The sequence below is a fragment of the Dendrobates tinctorius genome, unplaced genomic scaffold (genome assembly GCF_039654945.1).
Source record: "Dendrobates tinctorius isolate UK_male_01 unplaced genomic scaffold, ASM3965494v1 ptg000143l, whole genome shotgun sequence".
Classification (NCBI taxonomy): Eukaryota; Metazoa; Chordata; class Amphibia; order Anura; family Dendrobatidae; genus Dendrobates; species Dendrobates tinctorius.
This window is the reverse complement of record NW_027361810.1, coordinates 32695207-32714194: the sequence shown is the minus strand read 5'-3', so window position 1 is coordinate 32714194 and position 18988 is coordinate 32695207. Positions and strand designations below refer to the sequence as shown.

At 38.2% G+C, this 18988-nt stretch overlaps 1 protein-coding gene across 1 annotated transcript; it reads right to left on the bottom strand.

The window, feature by feature from the left end:
* Positions 1–8477: 8477 nt before the first annotated feature.
* On the bottom strand, positions 8478–16635 carry TBR1 (T-box brain transcription factor 1). Its single transcript, XM_073545732.1, has 6 exons — positions 15629–16635; positions 14221–14375; positions 13869–13990; positions 12751–12909; positions 11749–11810; positions 8478–10424 (listed from the first exon to the last, which is right to left on the bottom strand). The coding sequence occupies exons 1-6, from the start codon at positions 16318–16320 to the stop codon at positions 9590–9592; spliced, it is 2025 nt and encodes a 674-aa protein (XP_073401833.1). The 5' UTR covers positions 16321–16635; the 3' UTR covers positions 8478–9589.
* Positions 16636–18988: the final 2353 nt, after the last annotated feature.

Here is an 18988-nt window from a genome sequence, read left to right as displayed (position 1 = left end):
TCCCTATGTCATTTGTAAATTGTTTTTATGGTAAAATAATCCCTTTCTATTTATGTTTAGAGGTCATGGAAGAAAAAAATATCAATCTATATATATAAAGTTGAGTGTACACTCACTGGCCACTTTATTAGGTACACCATGCTAGTAAGGGGTTGGACCCCCTTTTGCCTTCAGAACTGCCTCAATTCTTCGTGGCAGAGATTCAACAAGGTGCTGGAAGCATTCCTCAGAGATTTTGGACCATATTGACATGATGGCATCACACAGTTGGCGCAGATTTGTCGGCTGCACATCCCTGATGCGAATCTCCCGTTCCACCACATCCCAAAGATGCTCTATTGGATTGAGATCTGGTGACTGAGGAGGCCATTTGAGTACAGTAAACTCATTGTCATGTTCAAGAAACCAATCTGAGATGATTCGAGCTTTATGACATGGCGCATTATCCTGCTGAAAGTAGCCATCAGATGTTGGGTACATTGTGGTCATAAAGGGATGGACATGGTCAGCAACAATACTCAGGTAGGCTGTGGCGTTGCAACGATGCTCAATTGGTACCAAGGGGCCCAAAGAGTGCCCAGAAAAAATTCCCCACACCATGACACCACCACCACCAGCCTGAACCGTTGATACAAGGCAGGATGGATCCATGCTTTCATGTTGTTTACGCCAAATTCTGACCCTACCATCCGAATGTCACAGCAGAAATCGAGACTCATCAGACCAGGCAACGTTTTTCCAATCTTCTACTGTCCAATTTCGATGAGCTTGTGCAAATTGTAGCCTCAGTTTCCTGTTCTTAGCTGAGAGGAGTGGTACCCAGTGTGGTCTTCTGCTGCTGTAGCCCATCTGCCTCAAAGTTCGACGCACTGTGCGTTCAGAGATGCTCTTCTGCCTACCTTGGTTGTAACGGGTGGCAATTTGAGTCACTGTTGCCTTTCTATCAGCTCGAACCAGTCTGCCCATTCTCCTCTGACCTCTGGCATCAACATGGCATTTCCGGCCACAGAACTGCCGCTCACTGGATTTTTTTTCTTTTTCGGACCATTCTCTGTAAACCCTAGAGATGGTTGTGCGTGAAAATCCCAGTAGATCAGCAGTTTCTGAAATTCTCAGACCAGCCCTTCTGGCACCAACAATCATGCCACGTTCAAAGGCACTCAAATCACCTTTCTTCCCCATACTGATGCTCGGTTTGAACTGCAGGAGATTGTCTTGACCATGTCTACATGCCTAAATGCACTGAGTTGCCGCCATGTGATTGGCTGATTAGAAATTAAGTCTTAACACACAGTTGGACAGGTGTACCTAATAAAGTGGCCAGTGAGTGTATGTGTGTGTGTGTGTATGTATCGAGCAACGCCCACTCCACATAGCCACAGGGAAAGAGATCCTGGTCCAGGGACACCTGGCAACAGTTGTGACACACAGCTCTGCTGCAGGGACCCTCTGATCTCATGTATATGGACGGGGTTACTATACTTCCCCCAGTGATGTGCTATAAGACTCTGCTCTGTGGCATGTGAGCTGACATTTCTACTCCAGCACCAGCACAGCCCTGCATCTGACTCCTCCTCTCAAGCACAGGACTGGTCACATGGTCTTGACATCATCACCGGACCTTTAGCTGCCAGGATTCAGAGGAAAATCAGATATGTGGGGGGGGGAATGAGAGGCATGATGGGAAAATGAGAGAAGTGAGGTGCTGCTGCAGTATGAGGCTGTGTATAGAGAAGAGTGAGGCGCTGCAGGGGGAGGCTGTGTATAAGGCCACATTCACACGTTCAGTATGTGGTCAGTATTTTACCTCAGTATCTGTAAGCCAAAACCACAAGTGGGAGAAAAATACAGACGTGGAGACGTCTTTCTATTATACTTTTCCTCTGATTGTTTTACTCCAAGTTTTAGCTTACAAATACTGAGGTAAAAATACTGACCAAATAATGTGTGAACAAGGTCTAAACGAGAAAAGTGTGGTGCTGCAGAAGAAGTAGTATGTGCAATATAATCATTATAATTTGATATAACTAACCACAGTTAGTTACTATGTCCGGGCAACGCTAGTATTTAATAAAGTTGATATATTTTTTAGATAAATTGTAGCACCATTTTTATTTTGGTTTAGCTTGTGATATTTAAGGGCATCTCTCTTATACAGCCAGATACTTTTTGGTTATTGGAATATTAGTTGGCCCTATATAGAATTTTGCAAGGCTCAAAATCAGTAAAATGTATATTCTTTGCACACCTCCTGACAAAGCTTAATGCGAAACGCGCGTCAAGTGCGGTTTCTTTGATAGGTAAAGTGAACTCCATGCCACTGTGCATTACTATCATTATGTGTACCTTCATATGTTATCACTCTCTCCCTGTTTATCTGTATCTACATTAAAGGGTCTTAACTTATACAGCACTGGCTATTTTGGCTTGTAACTTTTGAGTATCCAATATAATTCTGCAATGATTTGTAGTATTCACACAAGGAAGTTTTATCATTGCTTTTAGTATTTGTACGTTTACGTTAATATTTGTAATAATTGTTATCCAATAAATAAATATATGTTTTATTGATGTTGAGTTTTGCACTTTTCTATATAGGTATTCTTGAATTTATTGGTGCATTTTGGCTTCTAATATATAGCTCCTTACTCTCATGTAGATTTTTTTTTGTATTCGCTTATATAGCACCATTAATTTCCACAGCGCTTTACAGACATCATCATCATCACTGTCCCCATTGGGGCTCACAATGTACATTCTCTATCAGTTTGCCTTTAGAGAACCCGGACAAAACCTTTGAAAACACGGAGAGAACATACAAACCCTTTGCAGATGTGGTCGTTGGTGGAATCTGAGCCCAGGACAAAGACCCTGCTTCTTTTTCTCCATCTTTTAAAATGTAATGACATGTAAGATCACAATAAATGGCTCTCTAATCTAGCATGCAGAGGGGATCCCCATTGGTCAAGCACCTCTATGACATCTCTATGCAGGAATAGGATGTATGGATAGAGGACGGTTTCTTATTAGAGCGAAATGTATCAAACATATTTGTCCTTTTGTTTCCATGATTAAATAAATAAATAAATAATGCATCACAGCGTATGATTAAATCTACATTCCGGATAGAAGAATATTTTGTAGCCATGGCCCAGAAGTCTATTATAGTAGTAAAAAAAAACTATTAACAGCCATGTTATACTTAAAAATGTCAAAACAAAATGCTACTGCAAAAAAAAAATAGCAAATTACACATCCACAAGATATAAAAGAATAAGATGAAAACAATTCACATACTTCTCCATAAAGCAGGAACCTAGAGTTCATATGTTTAAATATCAAGCATATAAATTCACCACCAAGTCTAAAATGATATTAGGAAGTGCGCAGGTCAAATTTAACAACTTAAATACTAAATAATAGGAATACATTTTTTTTTTACTTCTGACTTAGCAATATATTATATTTGTAATTAAAAATGATTACCGAGGGAAAGTTCTTCCATTGCATCGCTGTCACCGGTACAATCGCGCAGGATGGAAAATTTTAATTTTTGAAAAATCAGATTTTGTTTCTCCATAATTATTTTAGAATAACCAAGTAACAGTAATAAACAACAAAAAAGTCATTAATAAATTCAACAACGCTTATTTGTACATATTTAGTTACCCAGTGACAATACATCACAGCTGAGAAGGCTGAGCTTCACAGTGAACCATCATTCTCACTTATCATTCCCATGGATTTTCTAATTTTATTTCATAATATATATGAGTGTCTGTATATATGTGTGTGTATGTATATATATATGTGTGTGTATACAGTATATGTGTGTATGTATATGTGTGCGTATATATATATATGTGTGTGTGTGTATACAGTACATGTGTGTATGTATATATATATGTGTGTGTATGTATATAAGTGTGTGTATACAGTATATGTGTGTATGTATATATATATATGTGTGTGTATGTATATATGTGTGTGTATACAGTATATGTGTGTATGTGTATATATGTGTGTATACAGTATATGTGTATGTATATATATATATATGTGTGTGTATACAGCATATGTGTGTATGTATATATGTGTATGTATATATATATATGTGTGTGTGTGTGTGTATATACAGTATATGTGTGTATGTATATATGTGTGTGTATGTATATATATGTGTGTGTGTGTATACAGTATATGTGTGTATGTATATATATATGTGTGTGTATACAGTATATGTGTGTATGTATATATGTGTGTGTATGTATATATATATATATATATATATATATGTGTGTGTGTATACAGTATATGTGTGTATGTATATATGTGTGTGTATGTATATATATATGTGTGTGTGTATACAGTATATGTGTGTATGTATATATGTGTGTGTATGTATATACATATGTGTGTGTATACAGTATATGTGTGTATGTATATATGTGTGTGTGTATACAGTATATGTGTGTATATATATATATATGTGTGTGTTTGTGTATACAGTATATGTGTGTATGTATATATATATGTGTGTGTGTATACAGTATATGTGTGTATGTATATATTTGTGTATGTATATATATATATGTATGTGTGCATACAGTATATGTGTGTATGTATATATGTGTGTATGTATATATATGTGTGTGTGTATACAGTATATGTGTGTGTATGTATATATGTGTGTGTATACAGTATATGTGTGTATGTATATATGTGTGTGTATGTATATATGTGTGTGTATACAGTATGTGTATGTATATATATATGTGTGTGTGTATACAGTATATGTGTGTATGTATATATGTGTGTGTATGTATATAGCATATGTGTATGTATATATGTGTGTGTATACAGTATGTGTGTATGTATATATGTGTGTGTATGTATATATATGTGTGTGTGTATACAGTATATGTGTGTATGTATATATGTGTGTGTATGTACAGTATATATTTGTGTGTGTGTGTATATATATATGTGTGTGTATACAGTATACATGTGTGTGTACAGTATATATATATATATATATATATATGTATATATCTTTATACAATGTTGGACTGGGGCACTAAGGGCCCACCAGTAACATTGACTCTGGGGGGAACCACTTTTCACCTGCATACAAATGTTACACTACCCTCCTTCACAAATTTATCCATATCTCTATATAATAATGAACTTGGTAGTTTGGTTAATGAATAAGATGCAGTTTTTTTCCATACAGAGTAAATCATGTGAATTATGCCAAGTACTGCCCATATAGTGGGGTTGGGGGCCCACATTGCACAGGAGCCCACCGGGGGATTCCCCTGTTACCCTGTGGGCCAGTCTGAGCCTCTCTATATATGTGTGTATGTGCATATAAGTGTGTATATATATATACGTGTATATATATATATGTGTGTATGTATGTGTGTGTATATATGTGTATGTGTATATATCTATATCTATAAATGTATGTATATATATGTGTGTGTGCATATTTATATAAATGTATGTGTAAATACATGTATATGTACGCACACGTATATATTACACTTATGTACACATAAACATACATTGTATATAACTATACACACATAAACACACACACATATAAATATATATACACACACACATACATGTTTACATATATATATAGATATATATCTTTGACGTTTGGGCTTCACATCAGTGAAATTGAAAGAAATAACATTCTATTTTATTCTTCCTATAAATAAAATTACTCCCAAAATAATGTGACTGAGGTAAGATATGGAATGACCATAAAGTTAAAGTAATTTTTTTTTTAAAAGTCCTCCTGTTACTTGTACAATGGATGTCAGGGAGAGCTGCCCTTGGTGTGGACTTTCTGTGCAGGTCTCCTCCATGAATGTTGGCAGTCACACAGCCTGGCCTCCTCCCTCCTTCACCCCACTCCTGGGCACAGCTGTGGGGCAACTCGATGGTCTCTGTGGCCTGATCCCTTCTTCCCTGACTGCTTGAAATGTAAAAGCAGAGAGAGCTCTGCAGAAGCCCCATGTAAGATGTCAGCAGCTCTGCAGAAGCCCCATGTAAGATGTCAGCAGCACCTCACAAGCTGCACACTGGAAGATCTAGTATTGAGCAGCAGATGTCATTATCAGCAGCTCAGCCATCAGTCTCACCTGGAAATGGAACATTGGGCGCTCACTCAACATCACCTGCACCCTCGGCCTCCCAATGAAGAGGTCCCATCCAGAAAGCAAGTGACTCCACGTATCACACCCCCTAATCATAAATCGCCAACACATTGGAAGCCAGAGGTGAAAATGGAAAATATTCTTTATCCATAACAGAGTCGCATTTTTCTTTTCTGCATCACCTTAGCATTAGCTTATACTGCTCCAAAACACACACACAAAAAAGAAAAAAAATTACACTCATAGTGCTGAGCTGCAAAGCACAAAAAATCTACACACCATTGTATACATTGGTCTGTGGGGTTATTATATCCTGACATAGGCAGAAAAGTAAAAAATGTACAGAAACTGGGAAAAAAAAGTAATGATGTTCAATAAAATAAATTAGTACAGCAAATAATTTCAAATTTCAAATTAAAAAAAAATATCTAAACCTATATCTTTATAAAAGGAAAAAATAAATAAATAAAAAAAAATGCTGAAATTGACCTACAGTCAATAGGTAAGATTAGGTAGACTGATAAATAAATAGATGATAGATAATAGATAGATAAATGATAGATAGATAGACAGATAAATATTGGACAGATAGATAAATAATGGATAGATAGATAGATAGATAGATATTGGATAGATAGATAGATAGATAGATAGATAGATAAATAGATAGATAGATAGATAGATAGATAGATAGATATTGGATAGATAGATAGATAGATAGATAGATAGATATTGGATAGATAGATAGATAGATAAACAGATAGATATGGATTGATGGATAGATAGATAAACAGATAGATATGGATGGATAGATAGATAGATAGATAGATAGATATTGAATAGATAGATTATATATAGATAATAGATATATAGATAAGATATTGGATAGGTAGATAAATTATAGATAGATAGATATATGATAGAAATTAGCTATGAGATTACAGACATAGTGTATTAGATAGATAGATAGATAGATAGATAGATAGATTGATAGATAGATAGATAGATAGATATTGAATAGATAGATTATAAATAGATATATAGATAAGATATTGGATAGGTAGATAGATACATAAATTATAGATAGATAGATAGATAGATAGATAGATAGATAAACTTCTTTCCCTAAATCAGTGTTTCTACGTGTAGCTATTCTGCCTTTTACAATCCATTCTGCTCTATACATATGGAAAGGAGCAGATTCTTTCACCTGTTCTTATCTCAGTAAATTCGTTCTTGTCGCCACCATTCTGCCATTACAATAGATAAGAGCTCCGCATACAGCTGCAGCTTATAATAAGCCATTTCCCCAGGTGTTTTCTGATTTTATTTCAGGAGTCGAGATACAGACAATACAAACCAGAGAAGCACATCTATTCCACGTACCGATCATACAGACAACAACAGAAAAGCAGATATTTACAAACTGACATCAAAAATAAAAAATAGCAATACTAATCATGAGTCGCTCCAGCAGGCGGATCTGTACAGAGAGAATGACGTTTGTCTTCCACTGGTTGTTTTATGGATATTATAATAACAATCATCATTCTCGCCAGTGTAACCACTTATAGCTGTATATAATGAAATGAGTGTGATTTGGGGTAAATGATGATTGTGCTATTTATTGAATACACCTTTAAACAAATGACAGAAATAAGAAAAATAATTAAAATATTCAAATTAATCATAAAAAATAAATACAATTAGACTATTCTTTCCCGACACCAATTAAATAGAAAAAAAAAGACAAAATGTCCCTAGAATGTATTAATATACAATTCACATTTTATTTCCACTACACTATGTCACCAGCAGTTGAGAGAAAAATTGTGTTTTTGTCTAAAAAAAAATCATTAAGCAAAAAATTAACTTATAGGAATGTAAAGTTAATCAATAAAATAAAAGCAACATGAAAGATTTAAGAGATATAATAAAAATATTTAAAAAATGAAGTTATGATGGTGTATTAAAATAAAAAAAAAAAAAAGAAAAAGAAATGATTGCATGTGGGTCTGTGTTTGGCAAACTCTTGCGTTTGGCACAATAAATCAAGTATAAATATTGCAGTATGAAAAGGGTGATGGGGGAAGAAAATTATGACACAAATTTGCAGTATGAAAAGGGTGATGGGGGAAGAAAATTATGACACAAATATGTGCAAGTTCCATATATAACGGTGGAATACAAGACTTCGGTGATCTCCACTATGTAAACATTATTCTTTGCGAGTGGTCAATACACCAGGATTGCTGCAGGAGACGCATACACACATACATACAAGAAGGAAAGAATCCAATTCATCAATGTAGTCAATGAATTCGTTCATTAATCAGGAAGATAAGTATTTTGCTGGTGACTTCACAAATTAACAAAAAAAAGGAGTAATATCAGTGGATCATTAACAGTTTATTCAACATCCCTATCATAAATGATATTTACCACGAAAGGAAGCGCCATATGATTAAACGTTGGGAGCAGACAGTATCTCCAAGACTTGCTACAAATTAAACCTGCCATAAGAAGACAGCTGAAGGTACTACCAGGTCCTATTCCTCCAAATTAGATTGAGCCTCCATTGAGATGCATTCCTTTGTGCTGACCCAACCACCATCCATGGTGCTGGAACCTCTGGTGTCCATGGTACTGGAACCTAACAATGTTGATGGTGCTGAAACCTCTGGTGTCCTTGGTACTGGAACCTAACAATGTTGTTGGTGCTGGACCCTCTGGGGTCCATGATGCTGGAACCTAACAATGTTGATGGTGCTGGAACCTTGGGTGTCCATGGTGCTGGAACCTAACAATGTTGATGGTGCTGGACCCTTTGGTGTCCATGGTGCTGGAACCTAACAATGTTGATGGTGCTGGAACCTTTGGTGTCCATGGTGCTGGAACCTAACAATGTTGATGGTGCTGAAACCTCTGGTGTCCATGGTACTGGAACCTAACAATGTCCATGGTGCTGGAACCTCTGGTGTCCATGGTGATGGAACCTAACAATGTCCATGGTGCTGGAACCCATTGCTCATGGTGCTGGAATCTAACCATGTCCATGGTGCAGGAACCCATTGCTCATGGTGCTGGAACCTAATAATGACCATGGTGCTGAGCCACTTTCAATTGAGGTTTGGAATAAGATTCAAGGTAGATAACTAAAGAGTGGAGAGTTAAACCCAAATTAGGATTAAAAATTTTGAAAGAGTTTTTAGGACCTGTTCCTAACTTGGCAGCAAAACATAAATGGTTGGTCGTCTTCAACACCATTTAGCACTCAATTCTTGATATGTGCAGGTTCTGTTTTTTTTCCTTCAGAAAACATAGGTGAAGTTCTAAAGACCACTGCAAAGGACTTGATCATGAACTGTACTCATGGTGGCAAACCTTGGCTGATAGGCTAACTTTAAGCAGTGGCAAATTTAGGTATGGGTGTAGAAGCCATAATAACCAAGATCTTTGGCACAGTTCTTCTCACAGTCTCTAGAGGGCAGAACTTCACTTTTGAGAGGTGAGGAGCTACCAGACACAGCTGGGTCAGAGGGGGAAAGTCGCCTTCTCTTTGCTTGTTCATAAATTCCCGAGTCGGAGGAGTCCATAGATTTTATTGATGGAGGTGTTTCGATCCAGCTGGAGTCAGATAGGTCTTTGGGTTTTGTGTCCTCTCCCAAGGGGGACCTATCTGCAGCTAGAGTGTCGGTTTCGTCTGTACCAGATAAGTAGAGGTTTGAAGACCCAACTCTGGCTCCTGGGGCCCAGCAAGACAACACAGATCCAGTTTTGGTGCAGTACTGGGGTGGGCTCCGCGCTCCCCAACCAGTCGGATCACTGTAATAACCCAAGGAGCGCCCCGCGCAGGCGGCCGTAGGCAAAGGAAGAGCCTTCACTCCCGCAGCCGCGTAAGACAGTAAAGTGGCCGCGTTTCCGGCAAAGTCTGTGGCAGTGTCATAGGCAGATGAGGCTGTGAAGTCCAGTCTGTTATTGGCCGGAGTTACAAACCAGCGCTGAGGAGAAGGGGCCCCGGGGTCCTCACCCTGCTGAGGGGAAAGGAGCCCGTTGGTATGAGGAACACTGCGATCTGTACCAGGTCCAGGCACAGATCCCGGGTGATGGAAGCGAGACTTAGCGTAGTTACTGACGAACTGGTCCTGGAGAAAGGAGGTCGCCATAGAGTACCGGGCACCGGGGACGATCTGAGATCGAGGGGAGTCATTGGGTGATGGAGTTAAGCGATCCAGATCACAACCTGTGTAGATCCTGTAAGACAGAGAGATTGATTGATTGATTGATTGACTGATCTGTTGTATGGATGAATAAATTAGATAGATAGATAGATAGATAGATAGATAGATAGATAGATAGATAGAAAAAAAATAGACGCAGCACTCCAATATAGGGAGGTAGGAAAATATTTAATAGCCTGTAGTGGAAATAGAAATGTTTCGGTCCAACTGAGGACCTTTCTCTGGTCATGCATGTGAGGACTGGCACTGTATTTTTCTACTTCTGGTGCTGCACTTACTTTTCAATAGATAGATAGATAGATAGATAGATAGATTATAGATCGATAGACGGCTAGATAGATAGATGGATAGATAGATAGATAGATATTGGATAGATAGATAGATAGATAGATAATAGATCGATAGACGGCTAGATAGATAGATGGATAGAAAGATAGATAGATAGATAGATAGATAGACACATACTGTTTAGAAGGATAACAAACACAGATAATAATACCATATAATATTCCAGTAGGAAGGAATTCTACGTCTGATGAAGCCAAAGATCCCCTATTTATCTATTTAAGATCCCCTATCCTTCATTAGGGTACTGCGCAGTTTTACTATTATTATTATTATTATTATTATTATTATTATTATTATTATTATTATTATTATCTTCTATTACTACATTTTGCCCCTATGGCAGTCTGTATTGCACATAACGTTTTATAAAGAACCTAACCAAAAATTTGGACCTCTGCAGATTTACATATAGAGAGAAAGTTCCAACAGATTCATATTCAAAAATACCCAGTGTGTAAAAAAAAATAATAATAGTAATAATAATTTTACTGTCAGCACAGTGATACAGTTGTACAGTAAGGAGTTTTTTGAGGACGATGCTATTTTTCGCTCATTCTTCTCTTTTGAAATAACGTTCTTTAACTTCTAACTTACTAAGGTGAGATATTGCTACAAAGAACGAGATCATTTGTAAAAACCTATAATAATATGTTATATATATATATAATACATTAATTTGCTTAACATTTTATAGATTATGAACCACATTCTTCAAACTGTTAATATAGAGACCTTTCCTTTTATGGCTATTGTAGATGTTTTTAATAACTATCTTCCATGATCTTCTATATGAACATATTACATTCACGATCCATGTTGATTTACACTCTATTATATCCAATATTCAAAATTATTGATGACTACTCTATCCTGCAGAGAGAGACTCCCCTGCACACTGTGATGATAGATGCTTTCCTCCCCATTCTTTCGGTATATCAGATTATTCATGTTTTATCACTATCAGTAGTATATATTATACTTTTACTTACGTGTCATAATTGTCCCGAAATCCTTTGGCAAATGGATTGTGGTCAATTTTTAGTTGGGTTATCTATAAAGGCAAAATCACCTGTTTATTAAAACAAACGTATTTCCAAAATATCTACAAATATGAAAAAATAAACTGCAACATTTTTTAAAAATTGTTTAGGGTCTAAAACAAAACAGGAGTTAACTAATGAAGTGGACTGATAAGGTAAATTGGCCCATTGTTTTCTTCAATTTTTTTTTATGTGAATAAAACTGGACACCTATAATTATATATATATATGGAATATATGGTAATAAATCTAAATCTATTCTACTAAGAATGTCATGTAGCTATCAATTATCTATCTCTTTATTTATCTATATCGTTTGTCTATCTCTCTAATCTATATATCTGTCTAATAAATTACCGCTGGATAAAGGGTCTGGGGAGTCGAAACGTTGCTTTGCATGGCAAAATAAAACTTTGTTTAAATTTTTTATGTCTACATAGTGTGCTGTCTGCCTTTTTTTGCATCTATCATCTATCTAATATCTATCTATCATCTATCTATTAATATAGTATACATTTATTATTATTATTATTGTTATTATTATTATTATTATTATTATTATTATGGTTGTTTTTCCTTTGCCACAATTCAACATCATTCAAACAAGGAGAATTAACAAAATCTTCATGCAAATTTTTACAAAATAATAATAATAATGGATGGTGAGTATAAGTTCCATTCATTACACATTCTTTTTGACTTAGCAGGATCCCTATATAATATGATTTATACTAAACAGTGCTTTTCTTTCTAATGGACCTTGATGTATTTCCATTGTTTATGATGATGATGATGATGATGATATTACTACTGTTGCTTCTACCTCCAGCACTACGTCTACTACTACAGAGACAGATAATAATACTTTTACATATATTATTACATTGGTTTATCACAAATCTCATTTATCATTCCTGTTTTAGGAGGTAAATGACATAAGGGTGTACTTACATCAGTGTTCTGGTAGGCAGTGACGGCAATAAATTGAGTCTCCGGGAAGGTAAAGGTCTGCACTCTGCCAGGCTGACTGGTGTCCTCTGTGCCATCCTCATTCACCTCCACCACATGCAGTCTGGGCTGGTACTTGTGTAAGGATTGCAACACAACCATCTACCAACATACCATAGGAAAGCAGTATATAGAGAGACAATGGAATAACTCTGTGATAGCAATACACATTACACTGTTAGATAGAGAGATAGGTAAAGAGATAGATAGATAGATAGATAGATAGATAGATAGATAGATAGAGGATAGATAGATAGATAATAGATAGAGGATAGATAGATAGATAGATAGATAGATAGATAGATAGATAGATAGATAGATAGATAGATAGATGATAGATAGATAATATAGATAGATAGATAGATAGATAGATAGATAGATAGATAGATAGATAGATAAAAAAAATAAGAAACAACAGCACAGGAAAAAATAGGGTGCAGAGCCTCCCAGGCACGTACCAGTTCTTGTAAATAGAAATAAAAAAAGATGGAGGCAGCACACCATATGAAATTTTAGAAAGAAGTGTTATTTAATAGCCCATATGGCGACGTTTCGGTCTTGAGTGCAGAAAGGTCTGCATTCAAGACCGAAACGTCGCCATATGGGCTATTAAATAACACTTCTTTCTAAAATTTCATATGGTGTGCTGCCTCCATCTTTTTTTATTTCTAGATAGATAGATAGATACATAGATAGATAATAAATAGATGATAGATATATAATAGATAATAGATAGATAGATAGATTAGATAGCTAGATAAGATAGATAGATAGATAGATATGTTTGGGTGCATAGCATTCTCTATAAATCTATTTCACATTACTCACAAATAATATCCCCTATGTGAAGAGAGGATATAATTGCAGCAGATCCTGCACGATGCACACATGCACAGTAATTTATTCCAGGCTAATTTGTGTATCTGCAGTGCTTGGAATGGCTCTTGCAGATGGTGTACAATGACACACATGCTCTAAATATAACCCATGCTGGGTGATGATAGCAGGATGGGATCAGTGCTGCTGCTCAGCACCACTTTAATGAGGAGGATCGCACTGACCTGTCCATTATTGTTGGAGGCCCCTTTATTGTTAGTAAGTTTCATCTTCCCGAATGAGATCTCCTGCCGCATCCAGTGCGCTCCGGTGTTGGGGGAGTCCGGGTGCATGTAGACCCTGTTACCTGTTCCAAAAGCATAAGGTGTATATATATATACATGGTGTGATGTCTGCGCCTTCATTACAGCGACATGAATCCCGGCATTTGCATATTATTCCTCCAGCTCCTTTTCCTCTATCATCTGCTCATAAAATCCCAGCCCTGGTTCTCTAGATTACAAAAGCTTCTAATTAAGGTTTCTCACCTAAAAGAGTGTCAGAGATTATACAGGGAAAGTGTTAATTGGGACTTGCCTTGTACATTGGTGTCCGCTTTGCCACAAGGAACCCACTTGCCCCCTTGAAATCTCCAGTGATTGGGATCAGCAAGAATCACATCCACAAAAATATTATAATGTGCAGTGGGGTCCAAACCGGAGATGTTAAAGCTGAGGAAGGGGAACATTCGCCTAATGCACAGAGGAAACAGGGGGCAGAGGCTCAGTGAGGAGAGGGAGGAAGGCACACAAAAAAGTCTGTGCATGTGATGTGTGTGTGTGTATATATATATATGTGATGTGCATGTGTGCTTGTGTCTGGGTATATATATGTATGATGTGTATGAGTCTGTGGTGTGTGTATATATATATATATATATATATATATATGTGTATATATATGTGTGTTCGTGTGTATATGTGTATATATATATATATATCTGTGTGTTTTTGAGTGTACATATACATAGTTATTTTTTATTAACTTTAATAACTGAAATATAATAATAACATTTTGTATATTACTTTATTATTATAATATATATTAACTTTTTTTCAAACTACTAATAACCCAAGATAGAAACAAAATGAGCCTATACCCTGCTCTAAGTCAGCCAATAGTAATAGGGCATATAACTAACATAGGGTGCTTAGTAAACACTGTTTAACTATTTATATAAAAAGGTGGACAGGTAAAGCTGCATATGTATTGTAATTAAAAATAATATAAAAAAAAGTGAATGAAACAAGGGAGATATGAATAGGTCCAACCAGATGGGTATATTTAAAATTATTAATTTTAATCCTCTTTATTTATGGGAAGAAAACAAAAAAAAACAAAACAACAACACAGAAGTTAAAAAATGAAAATAAAAAAAAACAAAAACAGAAAATATATAAAAAAATATACAATATAAAAGTGTGTAAAGCAGGCAGATAGATATACGGATGATACAATAATATAGGTATGAGGAATATATATATATATATATTTAATCACTATTATTATTATATAGTACTGCCTGTGTCACAATATTTAAAGATTTATTTTTTTCATGTCTAGATGTATGATAGGTAATATTCTTTAATATTAATAATGCTGCTATTGAAAAAAAACACAATAGTAGTAATAACAAAAACAAAAAAACAAATTAAATAATAATTATATCAAGAAAAAGAAGAATGATGATGATGATAATAATAATAATAATAATTATAAGAAGAAGAAGAATGATAATAATAGTAATAAGAATCATGATAATTATAATAATAGTAATAAGAATCATGATAATAATAATAATAATAATAATAGTAATAAGAAGAATGATAATAAAAAAAAATAATAATAATATAATAATAATAATAATAGCAGTGGTGGCAGCAGCAGCATCCTGCAGAGCGGCAGTTGCAGGCTCAGCGTCCCCATGCCGGCTGGCACTACCCACCTGCCCTGCTTGGTGATGATCATTTCGGTCTGGTGCCGGTGGAACTTTAGCCACAGTGGTCGGTTGCACAGGTAGACCTGCGCCTTGCCCGGGACCAGTGCAGGCTGCGAGGCGGAGAACTGGTAGAAGGGGGCCGCCTGGTAGGAGTGCCCGTACTGCTGCGGGTAGGGGTAGCCGCTGCCAGGGTATCCGCTGCCAGGGGCCGAGTTGCCCAGGAGGCTGTTGTAGGCTCCATTGGTGATGACTGGGTGGTGAGCCATGTAGCGGCCGGGGCTCCCGATGGAGAAGGCTGGGTGAGCCGGTCCATGCTGACTTGGGTAAGGGAACATTGTAGTTGGAGCTGCAGAAGCCTGGGACTGACTGGACTGAGGGAGGAGATAGCGATCTGCTGCAGATCCATCGAAATTATGACGAATCTCAGAGACCCCATCCAAGACAGGAGACAGCTTACTCCTCTGTCCATCCCCTGGTGCCTCCTTGGAGTCAGGGAAATTGTCTGGATCTGACTGATTCGTCATCCCCCTGGTAGTTTTTTTCAGAGGTGAACTTCTCTCCAGGTTGTCAGAAGTGGAGATAATGGGATGTTCATGCAAAGCAAGATCTGAGGCTCCTGGATGGGGGTAGCTGCTGTTCACACTCAGGAATTTCTTGGAGAGCATCATAGAGGGAGAGATGCAATGATCCAACTGCATTGCTGGCACCACACTAACCCCTCAGCCCTGACACAGAGAGCACCCATCCAGGGGAACAATTCATGCCTCCTAGTCTCCAACCCTTGGTTGCAGCCTCTCACATCTACTTTTTTTTTCTGGGGGGCTCACAGATTGGCCAATTGACTCCAATGGAGCAGTAAAGACAACATTATGATCCTGCTGCATGAAGACCTGATGAAACAGCTCCTGCCATTGGTTAACTGCTGACAGTAATTTAATTAGATAGGCATTAATTAGGATAATCACCTGGCTCCTGGATGGCACAGTTTATGATGGTGAGGAGGTGTCATGTGTTTGTCTGGGCACTTGGAAGCAGGATCTCATCACCTATTGCCTACAGACCTTGTGAAGGACTGCAAAGAATGGGACCTTGGTGCTACCTCTTCATTTTCTGTAGGGAGGAGGCTTTATTATGGTGGAACTGATTGTTGCACATTGTTCCACCTTATGGTCAGTGATAGGAGGACACTGTATTTTTTTTGTAGGATCTTAGCATAGAAGCATCTTTAACTCTCAGCTGCAATTGATTCTGCTGCTTCTTCTTCCTTCTCCTAAGCAAGTGAATAGGGAAAAAAACAACTATCTAGCATCTGCTGGGGCTGAGTGATCTCAGGCGAGAGAGGGAATATTGAGTCCTTGGATAGGATCTGAAATAATTATAAGCTGCTGACTCGAAGTGACTTGATGCATTTGTAGTGATGTTTATGACATCTCTGATAAATAAATATTTCATCTGGGTCCCTAATGCAGGAAGGAGAGAAAACCTCAGACCTGCGCGAGCTTCAAAATTGGAAGAAACTGAGGTCTTTGTACCACCAGGGTATAACATCCTCTACATTTATAGAGGGACCCTGCAAGAGGAGACCCACCTCACAGACACAATCCGCCTCGCAGGCACAATCCGCCCCGCAGACACAATCCGCCCCGCAGACACAATCCGCCCCGCAGACACAATCCGCCACGCAGACACAATCCGCCCGCAGACACAATCCGCCACGCAGACACAATCCGCTCCGCAGACACAATCCGCTCCGCAGACACAATCCGCCCCGCAGGCACAATCCGCCCCGCAGGCACAATCCGCCCCGCAGGCACAATCCGCCCCGCAGGCACAATCCGCCCCGCAGGCACAATCTGCCCCGCAGGCACAATCCGCCCCGCAGGCACAATCCGCCCCGCAGGCACAATCCGCCCCGCAGGCACAATCCGCCACGCAGACACAATCCGCCCCACAGACACAATCCGCCCCGCAGGCACAATCCGCCCCGCAGGCACAATCCGCCCCACAGGCACAATCCGCCACGCAGACACAATCCTCCCTGCAGGCACAATCCGTCACGCAGACACAATCCGCCCCGCAGACACAATCCGCCCCGCAGACACAATCCGCCCCGCAGGCACAATCCGCCCCACAGGCACAATCCGCCCCGCAGGCACAATCCGCCCCACAGGCACAATCCGCCACGCAGACACAATCCTCCCTGCAGGCACAATCCGTCACGCAGACACAATCCTCCCCGCAGACACAATCCGCTCCGCAGACACAATCCGCTCCGCAGGCACAATCCGCCCCGCAGACGAAATCCGCCCCGCAGGCGCAATCCGCCCCGCAGGCACAATCCGTCACGCAGACACAATCCTCCCCGCAGACACAATCCGCTCCGCAGACACAATCCGCCCCACAGACGAAATCCACCCCACAGGCGCAATCTGCCCCGCAGGCACAATCCGCCCCAGAGCGGGAAACAAAATCAGATTATTAGTGGAATGTATTTATTATTTTTTTTGAAAAATGTTAAAACTGTCGCAGGAAATTATTTTGTCAATTCCATTTATTTTGGTCAGGCTCAGGATATAGGATATAGTAGCAAATAATCTACTACTCTCCTAGCATGTCACTTGCAAGTTGAGAAGTTGAGGCGCCTTCTCTTCTTGAGGGCTCTTTCACGCAACTACATTTTCAGTCTGAGTTCTGTCTACGTCAAAATAAAAAAAAAGGAACCCACTAGGACCATTGTTATTCAATGGGGCAGAGTAGATGAGCATTTTTTTTTTCACTGAATTAATGTGTGAATAAATATTGCAACCTGCGCTAGTTTCTTTTGTAAATCGGATGAGACTCACCCATTCAAGTCTATGGGTGCGTAGAAAATAAATCAGATGCCAAACACAGCCAGAGTGAAGCATCCGATTTTTATGGATACATTGTAACTTTATGGATACATTGTAACTTTAGAGACACTTTGTAAAACTGGAAATGGTCATGCAAATAATTACAAAAACGGATTGCACACGGGTGACAAATGAGGAAAAAAAATCATCCCACGCTGAATGAATCGCCGAATGTTTTTTTGATAAACTTGTGTGAACCTATATATATATATATATATATATATATATATATGAATTTATGTTCTCTGTTCTTTATGCATGGCCAAAAGACTGAACAAATGGACTCAGCTGCTTCACATTTTACAAAAGCCACCGGGTTTTAGCTCTCTAGGACCTAACATCCTCCAATTATTCGTCAAAAAGCGGAACTCAAAAGCAAATATTAAGCTGAACCAGTTTTACCCAAATGTTGCACTTCCGAAGGTTTTACGATGCGTTTCTGCTTTGTAGTACCTATCATTATCAATACATTCAT

What these genes read in the sequence shown, in the direction of transcription:
- TBR1 (XM_073545732.1), bottom strand. Translation starts at nt 16,320, where the DNA reads ATGCAGTTGGATCATTGCATCTCTCCCTCTATGATGCTCTCCAAGAAA. An exon ending in ATCATCACCAAGCAGGGCAG is followed by an intron (nt 14,376 to 15,628) that starts GTGGGTAGTGCC and finishes TCTGTGCATTAG; the next exon opens with GCGAATGTTCCCCTTCCTCA. An exon ending in CTGCCTACCAGAACACTGAT is followed by an intron (nt 11,811 to 12,750) that starts GTAAGTACACCC and finishes TTGCCTTTATAG; the next exon opens with ATAACCCAACTAAAAATTGA.